Source organism: Tiliqua scincoides, chromosome 2 (assembly GCF_035046505.1).
Source record: "Tiliqua scincoides isolate rTilSci1 chromosome 2, rTilSci1.hap2, whole genome shotgun sequence".
NCBI lineage: Eukaryota > Metazoa > Chordata > Lepidosauria > Squamata > Scincidae > Tiliqua > Tiliqua scincoides.
In genome coordinates this window covers 120206967-120229759 of record NC_089822.1, presented here as the reverse complement: position 1 = coordinate 120229759, position 22793 = coordinate 120206967, and the positions used below count along the sequence as shown (strand labels likewise).

General features: G+C 48.4%; 2 protein-coding genes across 2 annotated transcripts; one reads left to right on the top strand and one right to left on the bottom strand.

Moving 5' to 3' along the window:
* Positions 1-4597: 4597 nt before the first annotated feature.
* Positions 4598-5509, bottom strand: LOC136638735 (olfactory receptor 13H1-like). The gene has a single exon (XM_066612769.1). It carries the CDS (start codon positions 5507-5509, stop codon positions 4598-4600), a length of 912 nt encoding a protein of 303 aa, XP_066468866.1.
* Positions 5510-8501: 2992 nt separating this feature from the next.
* On the top strand, positions 8502-22296 carry LOC136638734 (olfactory receptor 13H1-like). The gene is made up of 2 exons (XM_066612768.1): positions 8502-8573; positions 21348-22296. The coding sequence occupies exon 2, from the start codon at positions 21370-21372 to the stop codon at positions 22294-22296; it is 927 nt and encodes a 308-aa protein (XP_066468865.1). The 5' UTR covers positions 8502-8573; positions 21348-21369.
* The last annotated feature ends 497 nt before the right edge of the window (positions 22297-22793 follow it).

The following is a 22793-nucleotide window of genomic DNA, read 5'->3' as shown; positions in this document are numbered from 1 at the left end:
AGCTTTCTGTATCTCACAGCGGCCCACCAAATGCCCCAGGGAGCACACCAGATAACAAGAGACCTGCATCCTGGTGCCCACCCTTGCACTGGCATTCTGACATAACCCATTTCTAAAATCAGGAGGTTGCACATACACATCATGGCTTGTAACCCATAATGGATTTTTCCAGGCCAGATGCCGTCACCACATCCTGTGGCAAGGAGTTCCACAGACCAACTACACGCTGAGTAAAGAAATAATTTCTTTTCTCTGTCCTAACTCTCCCAACACTTAATTTTAGTGGATGTCCCCTGGTTCTGGTGTTATGTGAGAGTGTAAAGAGCATCTCTGTATCCACTCTCTCCATCCCCTGCATAATTTTGTATATCTCAATCATGTCCCCCCTCAAGCGTCTCTTTTCTAGGCTGAAGAGGCCCAAATGCCGTAGCCCTTCCTCATAAGGAAGGTGCCCTAGCCCAGTAATCATCTTAGTCACTCTCTTTTGCGCCTTTTCCATTTCCACTATATCCTTTTTGAGATGTGGCAACCAGAACTGGACACAATACTCCAGGTGTGGCCTTACCATCGATTTGTACAACGACATTATAATATTAGCCGTTTTGTTCTCAATACCTTTTCTAATGATCCCAAGCATAGAATTGGCCTTCTTTACTTCCACCGCACATTGGGTTGACACTTTCACCGAACTGTCCACCACCACCCCAAGATCTCTCTCCTGATCTGTCACAGACAGTTCAGAACCCATCAGCCTATATGTGAAGTTTTGATTTTTTGCCCCAATGTGCATGACTTTACACTTACTGACATTGAAGCGCATCTGCCATTTTGCTGCCCATTCTGCCAGTCTGGAGAGATCCTTCTGGAGCTCTTCACAATCACTTCTGGTCTTCACCACTCGGAAAAATTTGGTGTCGTCTGCAAACTTAGCCACCTCACTGCTCAACCCTGTCTCCAGGTCATTTATGAAGAGGTTGTCTTCAATTAGTCTTCAAATTAGTCCTCAAGGACTGGCTACCTTTTGGGAGCAAATGAAGTTGATATCTTAATTAAGTTAAAAAGACTTCATTTCCATCCAATTTTAATTTTCTCTTCTGTCTGTGAAAATGATCAAGGCTGCTTCTCAGAAAGGTCAGCTTAGAGTTATGTCCAGAATGCAGCTTCTATTGTCCTTGCTGGTGTTGTTGCATCAGAACAAGAGTTCAGGAAGTGTTCTGGAGAAAGCCAGTTAGAGATGCAGTCTTGGTGCCGCCACCCGGTTGTCAATCTCCAGTGTGGACCGCACACTCATCCAGGGCAGTAATGTCTGCTGGTTAGCCTGCTCATTCCCTTTTTGCTCCCTTCTCTCCCCTGTTTAGACAGACAGCTTAATGAGGAAAAACCTTAGCAGATTGATGCCGCTGCCATCAGTCCAGGAGATCAGGCTGGGCAGAACCACATCATGGACAGGGGTGTCCAACTTGTTTCGTACAGCAGGCCAAATAGGATTCATGATGCCTGATGATGGTTGGAAATGATGTAATTAAGCTGGAAGTGATGTCATTGAACAGGTCATGACCAGAAATAAACATTTTTTTCTCATTTGCTGCAAGTGACAGAAGATACTCAAATCTTGGTCATGTCTCATCATATGGGACATATGGGACAGCCCAAAGGGATGCCATTTCAGCAGTGACACCTCAGCATCTCTTTCCCATTCTTCACAGAGCTTTGCTAATACAGCACATCTCTGAGAGTTGGTCTGGGTCCAGGGAACACAGTACCAAACAAACCTATACATGAATCACACACACAAGAAGCTATTAGATTGGGGGGGGGGGGGGTTTGCAATGGATAATTCAGGAACCATGGAATGAGAATGTATTATTTGGACACACACAAAACTCCTGAAACTGCACTCCAAGAACGAACTTGTGTAGGGAGAGAAAACAGTTTCACTTAGTTTCACTTATTATCATAGTTGCCTTGCAGAATCACACTGATTCAAAGAGGAAGGAGAGGAAGCACCAGGAAGCACCTTTCGTTCAGCTGTGATGTGCCTCAGTGATGATATGACAGGGTTGCCAATTACATTGCCCCTTGCCTGACCTTTCCCTCCCTGCTTGCAAGCCAAATTTCCTATATGAAGGAAAAGGCTTGTAGCAGTTAGGGTCAGAGAAAGAGAAGAAGAGGAAGACGCGCCCCACGGCCAGAGCTCTCTGAACACCTTTGCTTCACTTAAAAGTGTTTCAAAGGGACCTCGTTTTGTTTCGCTCTCTCTGCCCCCCCCCAGCCAAACTGAAACACAGGAAGCTTGCCCATCACTACCAGTGTTCAGAGATTTGCTGGACCAGGTGTGAACTCCAGAGCGTTCCTCCCATGAAACCCTCTTTTCTGTGACCTGAACTGAGTGGGTGTGATATGAGTCTTCAGTCTCGGATTGGATTGCGAAACATCTATTCACCTGGAATGGTCCTGAAACACTGGGAGGAATAATTGGGAAGGAAGTCCAACTGGCTGAGTATTGCTTCTTCAAAACTTTTAAACTACCTACCATTCAGCCCATCTCTTCCTAGAGTCATGAGTGTCATAAATGAGAGTAATGAATTATATTCAGATTGTGCGCAGCTGGCTAGTGATCACTCCCTTAAACACTGCCAGTTACCTTTCATTTTCTTTTTTATGTGTTGGAAGTGGAGAAAGTGCAACAACCCTCCACAAGTATCCTGCACCTGAAGGGGGCAACGGAGCTAGTAAGTCAGCCAAGTGGAATGGAGAGTTTCACCTCTTATTTTTCAGTAAGTTCTCTTTAGGTATGCAGATTGCTATTCTTAGGTTAGTTTTCCTCCTTCCCAGATTCCTCTTCACAGCTGAGTAGCAAGCATGTAGGCTGTCTCTTGCACTCTCTTCCTGTGTAACTAGGAATGAAAGATCTCTGGATTTCCATGGGCATTTTTGATCCCACTCTCCCTTCTCTACATAGAGAAGGATCCATGTTTAGCCTGATGCTGGGATGGTAAAGCTCTACCCAATGGCGTCACTAGGGGGTGCAGGGGGTGCGGACTGCACTGGGTGACACGCACGGGAGTGACACACACTTGGGTGGTGACACGCTAAAATCACGGTGGTTAGGAGTAACCCCATCATGGTATATACTGTTGGATGTGGAACTTTGAGCAAAATGCAATGCAAAAAACCAGAGTGAAATCTCTCCTTTCTACCAAAAGTTATAGCCAAAAAACCGGAGAACAAAAAATGCATGCAGTCCTATGGAAAGTGAAACTGAGCCATATTGCGTGTTTACTCATGAGTAGGTGAACTTGCCTTAGTCCTTCGGAAAGGGCAGGCTGAGAGGAATCCAATGATACCAGAATGGTTCTGATCCAATGAATGCAGCCCCCAAAAACACCTGAGAAGGAAGTCCCTCCCTCCAAGCAGACAAATGTATTGAACCCTATGGAAAGAGAAATTAAGCCTCACGGTTGCGCCAGAAGGCAGCCTCCCCCCCCCCCACTAAAAAGGATCAAAACAGAGGCTTTAGGTGAACTTTTCTAAGACTTGCAAAACCAGGTAGATCCTGACAGTGTTCTGGTTTAAACAGTAGTTCTTAAATTGAACTGGGCACTGGGCGGGGTTGAAAACCTTACTGATTTTGGAGGGGGGTGTTATTGCAGGCAGGGTACAGAGGAATTTCACTTGGCGGAACAGGGCTGGCTTCTGCTTATTTATTTGTTTTACTTTAATTATTTATTCTTATTCATTTTAATTTGCCTGATGATGTCACTTCCACCATGACATCACTTCTGGTGAGTCTTGGAAAGATTATCATTCTAAAAAGTGGGTCCCAGTGCTAAAAGTTTGAGAACTGCTGCAATAAGGTGTTAGTAAGTTGGACACCCTGGGGGGAGTGTGAAGCCACTAGTGACCAAAATCACTAAAATCAGAGTTTGGAGGACTAACACCATCATGTTACATATCAATCAATGCGTAATTTCATGCAGAATGCGTTCAATCTTTGTTCTATCAAACGGTAAAGCCAAAAAGCCAGTGGGGGCGGGGCAATGGTATATCACCATGCCCAGCACTTGGGGTGTTGCCCCACCCACTGCATGGGGGGTGACACGCTGGCATTCCGCACCAGGTAACCCGAACCCTAGTGACGCCACTGGGAAACAGCTGCCTCTGCCTAACAGGACACATTTGCAGTCAGTGTCCTACCTATCTAGTAACTCAGTAAGAAATAAACCTGCCTTAACTTTGTTGCATTCTTACCAATGAATGCAAAGATCCCAGAAACACTAAGAAGTGGACTCATTACGGAGCTGGTCTTTTTTTATTTATTTAAAGCAAAAATACTCACAAGAGGGCAAACATTTTCAAAGGAACAATCAAGCAATTCCTTTCAAAAATATAAGTAGGTGCTAATATAGCAGTCACTCCTGACTATCCCATTTTCAAAACCAAATGGATTTCTGGATAAGAAAGTTAATCTTGACTAAAGTGACCTCACACTGGGACAGAAGCCATAACTTTTGCCACTACCTCATGTAGCAGATGATCACCATCAAATATTACCAGTGTTGAGCCCCTGTGCCACGTAAGTGGAGTGTATGCTTCTTTACTCTGACAATTTCCTTCCAAGCAGTTTCCAGAATGCCCCCTTCACATCTTTGTTCCTCAAGCTGTAGATCAGAGGGTTCAGCATGGGAGTCAGAGCCCAGTATGCTACAGATATTACCTTTTCCTTTTCAGAAACAGACTTTTCTTGGGGCTTCAAGTACATGATCATGATTGTGCCATAAAAGATACTCACCACCATGAGGTGAGAGCTACAGGTGGAGAATGCTTTCTTGCGCCCCTGTGTTGAATTGATACGCAGCACAGCCAGACCTATGCGCCCATATGTGACAACAATGAAACCAAAGGGTGGTATTAGGATAAAGAGACTGGAAACATGCATGAAAATCTCACTAATATGCGTGTCAGAGCAGGCAAGCTTGAGGAAAGACTGCAGCTCACATCCAAAGTGGTTGATGATGTGTTGGCCACAGAAGTCAGTGGGCTGCAACACCCCATTAATTAGGGTTATCAGGAAGGAGAAAGACAGAGATACAATCACTAGAGAAATGCATAATCTCCAACTCATGATCTGCATGTAATGTAGAGGTTGGCATACGGCTGCAAAACGGTCATATGCCATGATAGCAAGGAGAATGCATTCGGCTACAATGAGCAATAGACCAATGTACATCTGGGCTAAGCATCTGGACAAGGAGATTGTGGGTCTGGGAATAAAGCAGTTGGCCAACACCTCAGGAATTGTATTGCTGGTGAGGATGAGGTCTATCGAGGAGAGGACACAGAGGAAGAAATACATGGGGGTATGAAGCCGTGGGTCAGCGATACTCAACAGGATGAGGAGCCCATTGCCAAGAAAGCTGATGAGGTAAGCCACCAAGAGTAACCCAAAGAACACAGCCTGAGCTCTTGGGTGTTGCGATAACCCAATTAAAATGAATTCAGTCACCATTGTCTCATTTGAAGCTCCCATTACGTTCTCTGCTGAGTCTCTTCTGCAAGGAAAAATAGAACAAACTGTTTAGACGTGGCACTGAAAAAGGCTTCAAACTGCTGCTGATGCCTAAATAGTTGAAATGTTTTAATTCTCTCCACCATCCATCACAAAATGAAGCATGTTGAAGTGCAATGGATGCTATAGAAGGGACCGTTATGCACATTATTCTGGCTGAAATCAATCACATGTATGGCCCAATTCTAAGAAGGTTCTGCACAGGCAGAATGTCCATTCAGTTACAAAGATGCTGTAAGCCTTCCCCCTGGTGCCAGCAGTTGTCAGGAGGCCTGCTGGAGCAAGTAAGTCCAGCACAGAGGCGGAAGGAGGGCAGAAAGGGTATTGAATGGGATGAGGGATGGTGGAACAGAGTGGCAAAGGGGGTGAGGTGTGAGCAGATTGGACCCAGGAGGGGGAAAGGACAGGCAGAAGGAGGGCAGAAAGGGGGTTGAATGGGATGGGGGATGGTGGAACAGAGTGGCAAAGGGGGTGAGGTGTGGGCAGATTGGACCCAGGAGGGGGAAAGGACAGGCAGAAGGAGGGCAGAAAGGGGGTTGAATGGGATGGGGGATGGTGGAACAGAGTGGCAAAGGGGGTGAGGTGTGAGCAGATTGGACCCAGGAGGGGGAAAGGACAGGCAGAAGGAGGGCAGAAAGGGGGTTGAATGGGATGGGGGATGGTGGAACAGAGTGGCAAAGGGGGTGAGGTGTGGGCAGATTGGACCCAGGAGGGGGAAAGGACAGGCAGAAGGAGGGCAGAAAGGGGGTTGAATGGGATGGGGGATGGTGGAACAGAGTGGCAAAGGGGGTGAGGTGTGAGCAGATTGGACCCAGGAGGGGGAAAGGACAGGCAGAAGGAGGGCAGAAAGGGGGTTGAATGGGATGGGGGATGGTGGAACAGAGTGGCAAAGGGGGTGAGGTGTGGGCAGATTGGACCCAGGAGGGGGAAAGGACAGGCAGAAGGAGGGCAGAAAGGGGGTTGAATGGGATGGGGGATGGTGGAACAGAGTGGCAAAGGGGGTGAGGTGTGAGCAGATTGGACCCAGGAGGGGGAAAGGACAGGCAGAAGGAGGGCAGAAAGGGGGTTGAATGGGATGGGGGATGGTGGAACAGAGTGGCAAAGGGGGTGAGGTGTGGGCAGATTGGACCCAGGAGGGGGAAAGGACAGGCAGAAGGAGGGCAGAAAGGGGGTTGAATGGGATGGGGGATGGTGGAACAGAGTGGCAAAGGGGGTGAGGTGTGAGCAGATTGGACCCAGGAGGGGGAAAGGACAGGCAGAAGGAGGGCAGAAAGGGGGTTGAATGGGATGGGGGATGGTGGAACAGAGTGGCAAAGGGGGTGAGGTGTGGGCAGATTGGACCCAGGAGGGGGAAAGGACAGGCAGAAGGAGGGCAGAAAGGGGGTTGAATGGGATGGGGGATGGTGGAACAGAGTGGCAAAGGGGGTGAGGTGTGAGCAGATTGGACCCAGGAGGGGGAAAGGACAGGCAGAAGGAGGGCAGAAAGGGGGTTGAATGGGATGGGGGATGGTGGAACAGAGTGGCAAAGGGGGTGAGGTGTGGGCAGATTGGACCCAGGAGGGGGAAAGGACAGGCAGAAGGAGGGCAGAAAGGGGGTTGAATGGGATGGGGGATGGTGGAACAGAGTGGCAAAGGGGGTGAGGTGTGAGCAGATTGGACCCAGGAGGGGGAAAGGACAGGCAGAAGGAGGGCAGAAAGGGGGTTGAATGGGATGGGGGATGGTGGAACAGAGTGGCAAAGGGGGTGAGGTGTGGGTAGATTGGACCCAGAAGGGGGACAGGACTGGCAGCGCTAGTGTGCTCTACATCCAAAACCATTCTTGGGCCTGATCTGTCTACACAGATCAACGTGGACTTTCAGCAGTGATATCACTGGCACAGGTCTCAGTTGATCCTTTGTGGTTGATGGAGCTTCTGCTGGGAGAAGCGGACAAATGTCCGCTTACCCCAAAGAGACCTCCAGCAGCCAAAGATGCCCTGCAACATCGCCACACAGGGATTTATGTTGGATTGGGTTGCTAGACTACAATCCTCTACGCTCTTACCTGAGAGTAAACCCTACTGAATCCAATGGAGGATAATTCTGAGTAGACACACAAACTATTTCTGAGCTAGATATTGGATTCATTGAAATCAATAAGCTCAAGCGTGCCTAGTTGTAAATAAATGGCTACGTGAAGCAATGATGCCAGGGTTTCAGGTTGAGTCCAGGGAGCATCCGCTGAGCCTACCGAGCCAGCCCCCTTCAGCCTTTATTTCATTTTCTTAAAGCTATACACAACAAGGCTCCGGTTTCTTTTAGCCACTGATAAAACACTTTCCCAGGCAAAAACGCATTCCTAACAACTGAGCGCTGCACTTATCTATCCCATAACTCAGGGGTCGGCAACCTGCGGCTCTAGAGCCGCATGTGGCTCTTTCAGCTGTCTGCTGTGGCTCCTCCAGGTGCAAGTGGCAAAGAGTGTGAGAGGCACCTGTGTTGGGAGTGCAGGCAGCTTCCCTCCTCTCCCTTCACCCCCACCTGCCCCGCATTGGTTTCCCCTTTCAATTTTGCCTGCTCTGCAGGCTTAAGCTCCCTGTTTTTCCCTTCCCCAACTCTCCAGCAGGCTCAGCCAATCAGCATCCAGCAGGCTCCTGGCTTTTTCTGTTGGAATGGCTCAGGGCCCTTCACTGGCTGACCACCAGCCAATCCTGAGCTGCCTTCCTCCTCAGCCATTTCGAGCCCTTGCAGCCCGCCTTTCCCTGAGCAGGTCCCCACTCAGTGCAAGGAGAGGCTTTTCCTCCACAGCAGAGGAGACATCCTGTGTGTCTACTCAGTAGTAAGCCCCATTACAGTGGATGAAGCTTGCTCCCAGGAAAGGGTGCCTGGGATTGCAGCCATGGAGCCTGCTCCTATGCGTGTCTACTCAGTTGTAAGCCCTATTACATCGGATGAAGCTTACTCCCAGGAAAGGGTTCCTGGGATGGCAGCCTTGAAGCCTGCTGAAGGCCAAGTGCAAGGACGGGTGAGTGGGAGCCCAGGAAGGTCTGTTCCAGAGTAAGCCCTGATGTAGTCCCTGGGCTACTCCCAGGAAGGTGTGGAGGGCTGCAGCCTCAGCCTCCTCTTATGCAGGTCTACTCACAAGTAGTCAGTGGGGCTTCCTCCCAGGAAGGTGTGGAGGGCTGCAGCCTCAGCCTCCTCTTATGCAGGTCTACTCACAAGTAGTCAGTGGGGCTTCCTCCCAGGAAAGTGTGGAGAGGACTGCAGCCTGAGAGCTCCAACCAGCTTGTCTGCTCAGAAGTCCCATTGTAGCCAATGGGGCTTACTCCCAGGATAGTGTGGAGAGGGTTGCAGCCTGAGTGAGGGAGGGAGGGCAGGCAGGCAGGCAGGGCAGAAGCTGGCCTATGGTTGCCCCCCACCTTCCCCCCCAGCTCTGGCTTCTTCTCTGTGTCCTTTTTTCCTTCCAGCAGGGTGCCTCTGGAAGGTGGGGGGAGTTCTTTAGTATCCATGTAAGGTAAGCAGATGTCATAACCACCATATGTATTGGAATCCTGGAAGATCTGGTGAGGAGGTAGATGTGGTGTTAGCAGTGGCCCCTTTAAGGGTAAGGCCTGGGCATCCAGCAGACTGTGCTGCACAGCTGCAGCCACTTGAAGGCAATAGGGTCCTCAGAGATATAAGGAGCACCTGAGGAAGGGGGTGTGGGTTGTAGGAGTGCAGGTTGGAGGTAGGAGAGGAGATGGACTGGCTTGGCTTCCTGACTTTGACTTGGATACTCTGACACTGGAGTTTGGTGTGTGGCTGCTGTGCCCAAGACCTGCTGAGGACCCAGGGTCTGCTGTAGAGGTGGGAGGCTGCTGGCAGGAGAGAGGACCTCTGCAGGTTGAACAGGTGAGCTACCCTGGAGGTGGGGTCCAGCAGGACTGCAGGGCAGAACCAGGGTCATTTGTTGGGGGGAAGAAGGGGAGCTAATTTGCTTAAAGTGGGCCTAATTCTCCAGGCAGAGAATGGCCTTGGAATCAGGCAAAACACCATAGAGGAGCAGGTGTCTGAAAACACAGGACAAGAATGTATGACAAAACTAACTAAAAGCTACAAGAGGGGGCTACATTATTAAAATGGGACCTATAAGAGCATAAAGGTGAAAAAAACTATATATGCAGCATTTTAGATGTCAAAAGGGTTTTGTGGCTCCTGAGGTTTTTTTCCCTCCAGAAAATGGGTCCAAACGGCTCTTCGAGTGTTTACGGTTGCCGACCCCTGCCATAACTCATCTCTGTGTTTTCCCTTGCACTGGGCCTCATGCTCTCAGCTTTTCATGAACAAAGAACATACCAAGGTTTGCCTCTGCTGAGAGGAAGGGGGGTGTGCCCACGCCCAAAGTTGCCATGTCTTGCCTGGAAGCTCTAAAGCCCAGTGCCTCTGCGTGCTACACTGCTACAGCTATGATCCCTTTTATGAATCTGCCTACTCAAGTCATATTCAAATTATGCAAGGGCACCCTAGACCTCCAGTGCTATCTCCTAAAGGAAACTAGAACCCAGATTTAATCAAAAGGCTTTTAATAAAACCAAAAGACATGCCCCCTTCACAGGTACACACTCAGCAAATCTCTGGGTGGGGGGAGCTAGTCACACCTCCTGACCCTGACACATTCTGCTGGCCACATTGCCTGGAGACCAGGCACTTGCCATTTACCAGTAAGGGATGGGTGTGAACATACAGGGGGTTCTTCCATGTCATTTGGAACCCTGACCATGAACCCATGACTGAGCCCATGACTGACCCTGACCATGTCATTTGGAACCCTGACCCTGAACCCATGACTGAGCAGGGGGAGGGCGGCGGGAGGGCCCGGAGGTGGACGCGCGGGGAGCCGGGGGTGGGGCTGCGACCCAGCGGTTCTGCTGGATCCCAACCCCTGTCCTCGGGGCGAGCGGAGCGGCTTCCGCTCTCCTCTCACTTGTGCCACATCCGGTGGCGGCACAAGTCAAAGGAGACCCATAGAGGCACGCAACCCTTACCCACGGGTAAGGGGAAGAGCTTCCCCTTGCCCGTGGCTGAGCCGCTGCATGCTGCAATCCTGTATTGGATACAGCACAAGCCTCCTGGCTTGCCTGCTCCAGCGCGGGTTAGGATTGCGCCCTATGTTACTAGATGATAATATGCATGTCAATTGCTGGGCATATTTGTTTTTCCGATTGTAAATAGCACACTTGTAGGACCCTGATCTGGATCGGGACCATTGTGGGGATAGAGAGGCATTTGCCCTACCCCACACCACAATCCTGACCTGAATCAGGGGTCTGCATGCATGCATTCTATGGCACTTCAACATTATTTCTCTTTCCACATTCTCAGTCCTCTCAGTTCACTGCTATCAATGCTCCTCCAGTCATCATTTTGTGCCTCAGCTGCAGGATTCTCTTTGCATTTCACTAAGTCTAAATGTATTTCTTAATGCAACAGGAAGGGACGAGTTCTACCAAAGCTTCAGAATAACTGGAGGCCCCATCCTATTCAGTGCTTATGCAGTCATGCCAACAGCGTGTGTGCTGCAACCTGCAGGGGGTGGTCAGTCACGGGGGCTTTCTCACGGTCAGGGAATGTTTGTCTCTTTACTTTGAGGCTGCATTGTGGTTGCATTGGCATGGGAACGTTGCAGAAGTTTGGGCCCTGGTTCCATTAAAAGAAATACACAAGAATGAAAATGCAGTCCTAAAGCTGGTTTTGACATACATCCATTCTACAGCTAAAGTACTTTTACTTACCCAGCGTCAATTCATACAGTGATGCCTTGAGAGAAGACTGAGATATGTGGTAATTGGAACTCTTGTCCAAGTACCTTTCAAGAGCCAGGTCAAGCAGTAAGAGCTCTTCTTGCCAACAAACTTGCACATGTGTTCAAGGTCAGAGAAAATTAGTTACCTTCAGGAACAGCTCATCTCTGCCTTGGTTCCAAAAGTGTGCTTTGGGGCTTTGCTAAGATCAATGCTCACACTGTTTCCACCTGATGATCTGTGAGCTGTGAGGGATATTCAAGATTCCTTGTCCACTCTAGGAGGAAAAACATCATACAGTGGAAAAAATGGTGGAAAGTTAATGGTCTTTTTCAAAGATATTCTGCAGCTGTTTATTTTCATTGCTTATATTTATTTTTAGGTTTCAGTGTTTCACTGAAGACGGCTCTATCTATTCCTGGGGAAAGAAGGTAATGATTTAGGACGCACTGGATCTCTAGTGGTTAACATGCTATGGGTCCTCTGGAGTATGACAGGTAGGCCCAGGGGTGATTCCAAAGACTGATCTTTAATTGAACTCCAAGGATATCACATTAGCACTTTAAAGAATCGATTATTCCTAAAAGTATATGACCAGTTCAGGGAAGGAGAAAATAGCATTCAGACTCCAAGCCTTAATGATCTCCATAAACATCTCCTTTGTAACTTGTATAATAACACTTATCTCCATTTTCTCTCTTTCCTGTGCTATGGTCCATTGTACCTGCTGGGATTGAGCAGTTGGGGCCTACTTGTGGACATAGGCTGGTCCTTATGGTGTAAGAACATAACAAGACAAAATTCCCATGAATTTCTGATTTGACCTAAACCTTTCTGATCTCTTTGGGACAACCAGGGCTGGAAAATCACACATTCCCCACCCAGAGAAACAAATAGCTCCAAACGTAAGCACTCTGGTTACTCTATCAGACAATGGGCGCAATCCCAGCCTGAACTGGAACAGGTATCCAGCGCAGGACAGGGGCCATAAGCAGCTGAGCCAGAGGCAAGTGAAAACATTTTCCCTTACCTCCAGATAAGGGCCGCTGGCACCTATGGATCTCCTCGGACTTGTGCCACCTCTTGAGGTGGCACAAGTCCAAGGAGAGGAGAGCGGCTTGGAGCCGCTCCATTCTCCCTGGGAACGGGGGTTGGGATCTGGCATAACTGCAGGATCCCAGCTCTGCCTCCCGCTCCCCACCTGCCCTCCCTCCCTCCACCCAGCAATGCCTCCCTCCCACCTCCTCTGCACCCCCTGCCTACTGCAGAGCATTGCGTCAGCACAGCAAGGCGCTCTGAGCGCTGGCCCAGCTTCCTCCGAGGAGGCGCAAACATGCCTTACAGCACATTTGCTACCCTCCTGTGCGGCCCAAGTCAAGGGCTGGATTGCACCCAATGAAGCACTGGAAGCTCATAGATTAGGAAATCCCCCCAAATTTATCAAGGAACCAAACCCTGAAATCAAAACCTGAAAGGCTGAATTAAGTAATTCTGAAGGGGGAAAAATCTGCAGTTAGCATAGCTGACATGCAGGTTATGTATGCCTTACTTTGTGTTGGACTGTAACCATTGTTACTACACCTACTCAGCTGTACACTTAGGGGAAACTGGTATTTTAGAGAAGAAAAGGAAAGAAGCCAAAGGGTTCAATGCACAGTACACAGCATATTTAGGGATTATTTACAATATGGAGGGGGAATCAAATAAATGCAGTACAAGAGGAAAAAGTAAATAAACAAAAGACCAGTAATATACTAACAATCACACATAGGCTGCAATCCTAACCCACTTTCCAGCACTGACATAAGGGCAATGCAACTCCAAGGTAAGGGAACAAACATTGCCCTACCTTGTAGAAACCTCCATCTGGGCCACTGCTCCGTTGCCCGGGGTAAGGGGAATCACTTCGTGGCCAGCCTCAACCCTGCGCTGTATTCAGTGGAGGCCAGCCAGCCTGCCTGTTCCAGCGCAGGAAATGATTGGGCTATGAATGTATGCAATAAGTTGGAAAGCAGAGTTGAACAAATAAGCTTGGGATAGATTACCTATGATAGCTGGAGATTGATAAATACTATTTAGGGAAGAGAGAAAAACTGTAGAATCAATGGGCTGCATGTAAGAAGAAGGAAAATCATTGCGTTTTCACCATTTTCACTTATTTTTCCTTAGTTTTGGACCCATCTAACATCCTGGAATCTTCTTGTTTATCTGCATGAGATCTTTCTATATTGCCGTTTTAATTCAAAATTCTGGTAAACTGAGCCACAACATGATTTTCGAAGCAGCCCCTAAATTCTGTCTTGAACATTCACATGCAAGTTGATTCAGAAGTAAGATTCACTGAGTTCAATAGGGCTGTATTCCAAAGACTTGTGCGTATAATTCAATGGGACCGATTCCTTCCTGGACAGGGATAGAATGGGTAGCATGTCTGAGTCATCTCTGTAATCTACCTTTATAAGAATTTCTGACTGTAAAAAGGAACATGTAATTCTTACAACACACAGTTTTGTCAAGATGAGTTAAGCTGAAATTCTCCAAAACAACTGAGCAGATTGCTCAGATGCAAATGCACAGATTTTGGATAAAAGCACATGCAAAAAGTGTGGTTAGGATTGCAGCCACTGTCAAGCAGATGGCGAAGAAGGAAGCATCTCATCTTGGTCACTGAGGCTGCGATCCTATCCACACTTTCCTGGGAGTAAGCCCCATTGAACAAAATAGGAGTTACTTCTGAGTAGACCTGGTTAGGATTGTGCTCAGTGCCTACCCAGAGGTAAGTTCCATTGTGTTCAATGGGGCTTACTCTCAGGAAAGTGTGGATAAGATCGAAGCCTCAGAGAAGAGCATGAGATGCTAAGGGCTGCTTGTGGGAAGAGGGTCAGGGCTGCTTGAGGGTCAGGGCTGCTTGGGGGGTCAGGGCTCCACAAGGGTCAGGCAGGCAGGCTCGAGCGGGAGGGGTCGCGGGGCAGGGGGGCTCGCCCTAGGAGGCGGCGGGGGCTCTTTGGGTGGGAGCAGCTCCAGCGCCCTCCTCTTCGTCCCACCCACCCCCCTGACCCACCGGGAGAGCTGAGCTGGCTAGCTCTGCTGGGGAGGAGTGGCGTGGGGCGGGCAGCTGAACTGCTCCTCTTGCCCTCGTCAGGGATCGCGCCCTCTCCTACATTCTCAGCGCAGTCGCAGGAGGCATCAGAGCTGCGCGTGTGCTCCCCACCAGCAAACGGTTCTCAGAACCAAGACCTTGATTAAGTAGGGGTTCCATAGAACCGGGGCGAACCGGTTGAATCCCACCACTGCTTACAGTCCAACACAAAGTAAGGCATACCTGCATGTGAGCTATGCTAACTGCAGATTTTTTCCCCTTCAGAATTACTTAATTCTGCCTTTCAGTTTTGATTTCAGGGTTTAGTTCCTTGACAAATTTTGGGGGCTTTCCTAATCTATGAGCTTCCAGTGCTTCATTGGGTGCAATCCAGCCCTTGACTAGGGCCAGTGCAAGTCACTTGAACTGGCACAGAAGGGTAGCAAACGTGCTTTAAGGCATGTTTGCGCCTCCATGGAAGGAAGCCGGGCCAGCGCTCAGAGCGCCTTGCATTGGCATGGCTGCACTGACGCAACGCTCTGAGGTAGGCGGGGGTGTGGAGAAGGTGGGAGGGACGCATTGCTGGGTGGAGGAAGGGAGGGCAGACGGGGAGCAGGAGGCGGGGCTGGGATCCTGTAGTTATGCCAGATCTCAACCCCCATTCTCAAGAGGTGGCACAAGTCCGAGGAGATCCATAGGTGCCAGCGGCCCTTATCTGGAAGTAAGGGGAAGTGTTTCCACTTGCCTCTGGCTCAGCTGCTTATGGCCCCTGTCCTGCGCTGGATACATCGCAAGGTTCTTGGCTTGCCTGTTCCAGTGCAGGCTGGGATTGCGCCCATTGTCTGATAGAGCAACCAGAGTGCTTACGTTTGGAGCTATTTGTTTCTCTGGGTGGGGAATGTGTGATTTTCCAGCCCTGGTTGTCCCAGAGATCAGAAAGGTTTAGATCAGAAATTCATGGGAACTTTGTCTTATGTTCTTACACCTTCATAAGGACCAGCCTATGTCCACAAGGAGGCCCCAACTGCTCGATCTCAGCAGGTACAGTGGACCATAACACAGGAAAGAGAGAAAATGGAGATAAGTGTTATTATACAAGTTACAAAGGAGATGTTTATGGAGATCATTAAGGCTTGGAGTCTGAATGCTATTTTCCCCTTCCCTGTACTGGTCATATACTTTTAGGAATAATCGATTCTTTAAAGTGCTAATGTGATATCCTTGGAGTTCAATTAAAGATCAGTCTTTGGAATCACCCCTGGGCCTACCTGTCATACTCCAGAGGACCCATAGCATGTTAACCACTAGGGATCTGGTGTGTCCTAAATCATTACCTTCTTTCCCCAGGAATAGATAGGGCCGTCTTCAGTGAAACGCTGAAACCTACATCTAAATATAAGTGATGAAAATTAATCAACAGCTGCAGAATATCTTTGAAAAAGACCATTAACTTCCCACCATTTTTCCCATTGTATGTTGTTTTTCCTCCTAGAGTGGACAAGGAATCTTGAATACCCCTCACAGCTCACAGATCATCAGGTGGAAACAGTGTGAGCATTGATCTTAGCAAAGCCCCAAAGCACACTTTTGGAACCAAGGCAGAGATGAGCTGTTCCTGAAGGTAACTGATTTTCTCTGACCTTGAACACATGTGCAAGCTTCTTGGCAAGAAGAGCTCTTACTGCTTGACCTGGATCTTGAAAGGTACTTGGAGAAAGAGTTCCAATTACGACATATCTCAGTCTTCTCTCAAGGCATCACTGTATGAATTGACACTGGGTAAGTAAAAGTACTTTAGCTGTAGAATGGGTGTATGTCAAAACCAGCCTTAGGACTGCATTTTATTCTTGTGTATTTCTTTTAATGGAACCAGGGCTCAAACTTCTGCAACTTTCCAGTGCCAATGCAACCACAATGCAGCCTCAAGGTAAAGGAACAAACATTCCCTGACCTTGAGAAAAACCCCGTGACTGACCACCCCCTGCAGGATGCAGCACACACGCTGTTGGCATGACTGCATAAGCACTGGAAAGTTGGATAGGATGGGGCCTCCAGTTATTCTGAAGCTTTTGTCCCTTTCTGTTGCATTAAGAAATACATTTAGACTTAGTGAAATGCAAAGAGAATCTCGCAGCTGAGGCACAAAATGATGACTAGAGGAGCATTGATAGTAGTGAATTGAGAGACTGAGAAAGTGGAAAGAGAAATCAATGCAACCGATAATGAAAGGCATCTGTAAGCTTAAAGCACCCCTGCTGTCCCTCTTCGTCCTTCATGGCCTTAACGTTGCCTCTTTTTCTATCTATTTCCATTGGGTTTCATGGAAAAAATAATGTTCAAGTGCCATAGAATGCATGCATGCAGACCCCTGATTCAGGTCAGGATTGTGGTGTGGGGTAGGGCAAATGCCTCTCTATCTCCACAAGGGCCGCGATCCAGATCAGAGTCCTACAAGTGTGCTATTTACAATCGGAAAAACAAATATGCCCAGCAATTGACATACACCGCCTAAGGAGGTGCAAACGTGCATCATCTAGTAACACAGGGCGCAATCCTAACCCATGGTGGAGCAGGCAAGCCAGGAGGCTTGCGCTGCATTCAATGTGGGAATGCAGCGTGCAGCGGCTCAGCCAAGGGCAAGGGGAAGCTCTTCCCCTTACCCGTGGGTCAGGGCTATGCGCTTCTATGGGTCTCCTCAGACTTGCGCCACCTCTGGAGGTGGCACAAGTTTGAGGAGAGCAGAGCAGCTTCAAGCCGCTCCGCTCGCCTCAGGGACTGGGGTTGGGATCCAGCATAACCGCCGCGTCGCAGCCACGGCCCCGGGTCCCAGCCCCGGGCCCCCGTGTGCCTGCCTCCGGGCCCGTCCTCCCCGCCCTCCCCTTGTCCAGTAATGCCCCCTCCCGCCCCCTCCTCATGCCCCCCATGCCTACCTTTGCCGCTTATGTCGGCACGCCCATGCAGACACAAGCAGTGGTGCGGGAGCCGCGGTGGAGGCTTCTGCCTCCGTCCGCGCTTCGGCGCATCTGAATGCTGCGACACAGCTCCCACCTAAGGAGCTGCAAACGTGCTTTACGGCACATTTGTGACCCTCCAGGGCCACCCATACCGGCATAACTGCTGGTTAGGATTGCGTCCTCAGTGACATAAATAATAATATCTGGGCACTACTCACTAACAGTAGAACCTTTGGACCTGTAAGAATGAAAGGAAGCTTCAATTTTAAACTGAATAAAGTATGCCACAGTTAGTGGTAATTTGGTCAATACTAATTTTCGGCTAATGAGTAAAGAAAACACAACTCTGGTTATAACAGTTCTTTAGTATCCAAGTTATTGGATAGGGAATTCTCCTCTTCCCTGTCCCCCCAACAAATAATAGGCAAGTAGCTGAGATTGTACAGGTGGAAACTAATACCACAATCCTATGCATGACTACTCAAAAGTAAGAACCATTCTGTTTCTTCGGACTTATCCCAGGAAAGAAGTGGATAGAAGTTAGAATTAGTACCCTGACTAGGAACCTGATGGAGCAAGAGAGATGGCTGCTCATCCATGGAAAGAGTTAGAAGTGCAGCTAAATTTCACCTACACGTAGCAATAACTTTGGGAAGCAAACTTGACTCTAGGCCAGGTTGCTTGATGGAGTGCAGGAGCAGACACAGTGAAAAGTCAGAGAGGCAATGAAGAGACGGCAGGCAGGTTTCAAAGATATAGTGCAAGCAGGGAAGCCGCCTTTACTGAGCCTGCCTCTTGCTTTTATTCACTCTACCCCCTCTGCCTACTGCAGAGGTTACTAAGGTTTACAGATAAGGACACCTTGACAACACATTCTTGAAGTCTGAGCGCTTCCTATCTCATCCTGTTGTTTACAGCACTGGGCTCAGACACACAGCCTATGACCAAGGCCAGCAGTGTTTGCTCTGCGCAGAAGCAGGCGTGCCTGCTGTTGCCACATATGCTAAAGCATTTCAAAGCCCAGTGCTTCTGCTCTAATCACTACACCTACACTGAAATTTTCACAAGAATTTGGAGACACCTGCCCAAATAAAATATCTGAGAAGTGATAGGAAAACAAGAACAGAATCATATCTGCAAGAGTAGCACAAATTTCACTCCCTCTCATTCTTTTTGTGTCTTGAGCCTGCTTCAGATATCCCCACTTCACATTCAGCAACTGGGAGAGGGCAGCAGGCTTGTTGTGTCTGCTGGATATAAGCTGCTCCCCTCTGCTGGATGCAGAGAGGGATATCTGCCCTGCTCCGGACCCACCCCGCTGGCCACATCCCACTGCAGTTGCACATTTGAAACTGGCCAAAGGCAGAAATGGAACAAGCAGAGAGGGTTCCTCCACATGACTTGGAAACCTTCATGGACAGGGTTCCAAATGACATGGAAGAACCCCATGTATGTTCAGTCCAATTCCTTACTGATTAATGGCAAGTGCCTGATCTCCAGGCAATGTGGCCAGCAGAATGTTTCAGTGTCAGGGGGTGTGCCTAGCTCCCCCCACCCAGAGATTTGCTAAGTGTGTACCCGCGAAGGGGGGTTAAAAGCCTTTTCATTAAATCTGGGTTCTAGTTTCCTTTAGGAGAAAGGTCGGTCAGCCTAACATCTATACCGGGTAAGATGGTGGAATGCCTCATCAAAGATAGAATCTCAAAACACATAGATGAACAGGCCTTGCTGAAGGAGAATCAGCATGGCTTCTGTAAGGGTAAGTCTTGCCTCACGAACCTTATAGAATTCTTTGAAAAGGTCAACAGGCATGTGGATGTGGGAGAACCCGTGGACATTATATATCTGGACTTTCAGAAGGCGTTTGACACGGTCCCTCACCAAAGGCTACTGAAAAAACTCCACAGTCAGGGAATTAGAGGACAGGTCCTCTCATGGATTGAGAACTGGTTGGAGGCCAGGAAACAGAGAGTGGGTGTCAATGGGCAATTTTTACAGTGGAGAGAGGTGAAAAGCGGTGTGCCCCAAGGATCTGTCCTGGGACCGGTGCTTTTCAACCTCTTCATAAATGACCTGGAGACAGGGTTGAACAGTGAGGTTGCAAAGTTTGCAGACGACACCAAACTTTTCCAAGTGGTGAAGACCAGAAGTGATTGTGAGGAGCTCCAGAAGGATCTCTCCAGACTGGCAGAATGGGCAGCAAAATGACAGATGCGCTTCAATGTCAGTAAGTGTAAAGTCATGCACATTGGGGCAAAAAATCAAAACTTTAGATATAGGCTGATGGGTTCTGAGCTGTCTGTGACAGATCAGGAGATAGATCTTGGGGTGGTGGTGGATAGGTCGATGAAAGTGTTGACCCAATGTGCGGCAGCAGTGGAGAAGGCCAATTCTATGCTTGGGATCATTAGGAAGGGTATTGAGAACAAAACAGCTAATATTATAATGCTGTTGTACAAATCGATGGTAAGGCCACACCTGGAGTATTGTGTCCAGCTCTGGCCGCCACATCTCAAAAAAGACATAGTGGAAAAGGAAAAGGTGCAAAAGAGAGCGACTAAGATGATTACGGGGCTGGGGCACCTTCCTTATGAAGAAAGGCTACGGCATTTGGGCCTCTTCAGCCTAGAAAAGAGACGCCTGAGGGGGGACATGATTGAGACATACAAAATTATGCAGGGGGTGGACAGAGTGGATAGGGAGATGCTCTTTACACTCTCACATAACACCAGAACCAGGGGACATCCACTAAAATTGAGTATTGGGAGAGTTAGAACAGACAAAAGAAAATATTTCTTTACTCAGCGTGTGGTCGGTCTGTGGAACTCCTAGCCACAGGATGTGGTGATGGCGTCTAGCCTGGGTGCCTTTAAAAGGGGATTGGACAAGTTTCTGAAGGAAAAATCCATTACAGGGTACAAGCCATGATGTGTATGCGCAACCTCCTGATTTTAGAAATGGACTATGTCAGATGCAAGGGAGGGCACCAGGATGCAGGTCTCTTGTTATCTGGTGTGCTCCCTGGGGCATTTGGTGGGCCGCTGTGATACAGGAAGCTGGACTAGATGGGCCTATGGCCTAATCCAGTGGGGCTGTTCTTATGTTCTTATTTAAAGCACTGGCGGTCTAGGGTGCCATTGCATAATTTGAATATGACTTGAGTAGGCAGATTAATAAAAGGGATCATAGCCATTTATTTACAACTAGGCACGCTTGAGCTTATTGATTTCAATGAATCCAATATCTAGCTCAGAAATAGTTTGTGTGTCTACTCAGAATTATCCTCCATTGGATTTGGTAGGGTTTACTCTCAGGTAAGAGTGTATAGGATTGTAGTCTAGCAACCCAATCCAACATAAATCCCTGTGCGGTGATGTTGCAGGGCATTTTTGGCTGGAGATTTCTTTGGGGTAAGGGGACATTAGTCTGCTTGTCCCAGCAGAAGCTCCATCAGCCACAAGGGCTCAACTGAGACCTGTGCCAGTGATATCACTGCTGCAAGTCCACGTTTATCTGTGTAGACAGGTCCAAAAATGGTTTTTGGATATAGAGCACACTAGCGCTGCCAGTCCTGTTCCCCTTCTGGCTCCAATCTGCCCACACCGCACCCCCTTTGCCACTCTGTTCCACCATCCCCCATCCCATTCAACCCCCTTTCTGCCCTCCTTCCGCCTCTGTGCTGGACCTACTTGCTCCAGCGGGCCTCCTGACAACTGCTGGCGCCAGGGGGAAGGCTTACAGCATCTTTGTAACCGAATGGACATTCTGCCTGTGCAGAACCTTCTTAGAATTGGGCCATAAATGTCATTGATTTCAACCAGAATAATGTGCATAATGGTCCCTTCTATAACTTCCATTGCACTACAACATGCTTCATTTTGTGATGGATGGTGGAGAGAATTAAAACATTTCAACTATTTAGGCATCAGCAGCAGTTTGAAACCTTTTTCAGTGCCATGTCTAAACAATTCTATTTTTCCTTGCAGAAGAGACCCAGCAGAGAACGTAATGGGAGCTTCAAATAGGACAGTGGTGACTGAATTCATTTTAATTGGGTTATCGCAACACCCAAGAGCTCAGGCTGTGTTCTTTGGGTTACTCTTGGTGGCTTACCTCATCAGCTTTCTTGGCAATGGGCTCCTCATCCTGCTGAGTATTGCTGACCCACAGCTTCATACCCCCATGTATTTCTTCCTCAGTGTCCTCTCCTCAATAGACCTCATCCTCACCAGCAATGCAATTCCTGAGGTGTTGGCCAACTGCTTTATCCCCAGACCCACAATCTCCTTGTCCAGATGCTTGGCCCAGATGTACATTGGTCTATTACTCATTTCAACCGAATGCGTTCTCCTTGCTGTCATGGCATACGACCGTTTTGCAGCCATATGCCAACCTCTACATTACATGCAGATCATGAGTTGGAGATTTTGCATATGGCTGGTGGCTGCATCCGTGGCCATTGCCCTCCTGAATACTCTGATCACAGTGGTGTTGCAGCCCACTGACTTCTGTGGCCAACACATCATCAACCACTTTGGATGTGAGCTGCAGTCTTTCCTGAAGCTTGCCTGCTCTGACACGCATATTAATGAGATTTTCATGCATGTTTTCAGCCTCTTTATCCTAATACCACCCTTTGGTTTCATTGTTGTCACGTATGGGCGCATAGGTCTGGCTGTGCTGCGTATCAATTCAAGGCAGGGACGTAAGAAAGCGTTCTCCACCTGTAGCTCTCACCTTGCTGTGGTGAGTATCTTTTATGGCACAATCATGATCATGTACTTGAAGCCCCAAGAAAAGTCTGTTTCTGACCAGGAAAAGGTCATATCTGTAGCATACTGGGCTCTGACTCCCATGCTGAACCCTCTGATCTACAGCTTGAGGAACCGAGATGTGAAGGGGGCATTCTGGAAGCTCTTTGGAAGGAAAGTATAAGAATAAAGAATGGTGTCCCCTATAATGCCTAGTGGACAATTACTGGCAACCATCATGCTACAAGAGTTTGTGGTGAAGATTCTCGCTTCAGTCATTTGGTTTCCCTGGTCACTTGGAGAAAGATGAACTTTCCTGTAAAGATGTTGCTCTTATGGTGAAAACCATGCTGTTCCTGAAATACCAGCATCTATTTTGCTACGTGTGGTGGGATGCTGCTGCCAGTCATGGCTTCCCATCCATCTCCTCCACACATGTCAGCATAAAACCACATACATTCATCGCATGAGCAATGCTTGTGGTTTCTTACGCAGGAGCGATGTCCACGTTGGAAAGTCATCTGGTATAAAGAAGGCTTCAGATTGGACAAAATGAGCCGGAGCCATTATGTTTGGTAACTTTTACCAAACTGGGAATTCAGCTATTGAGGGGTCCAAAATGCAAGAATATAAGATTTTTCCCTAGGTGTTTAGTCTAAGTCGATCTCACAGAGAAGTCGA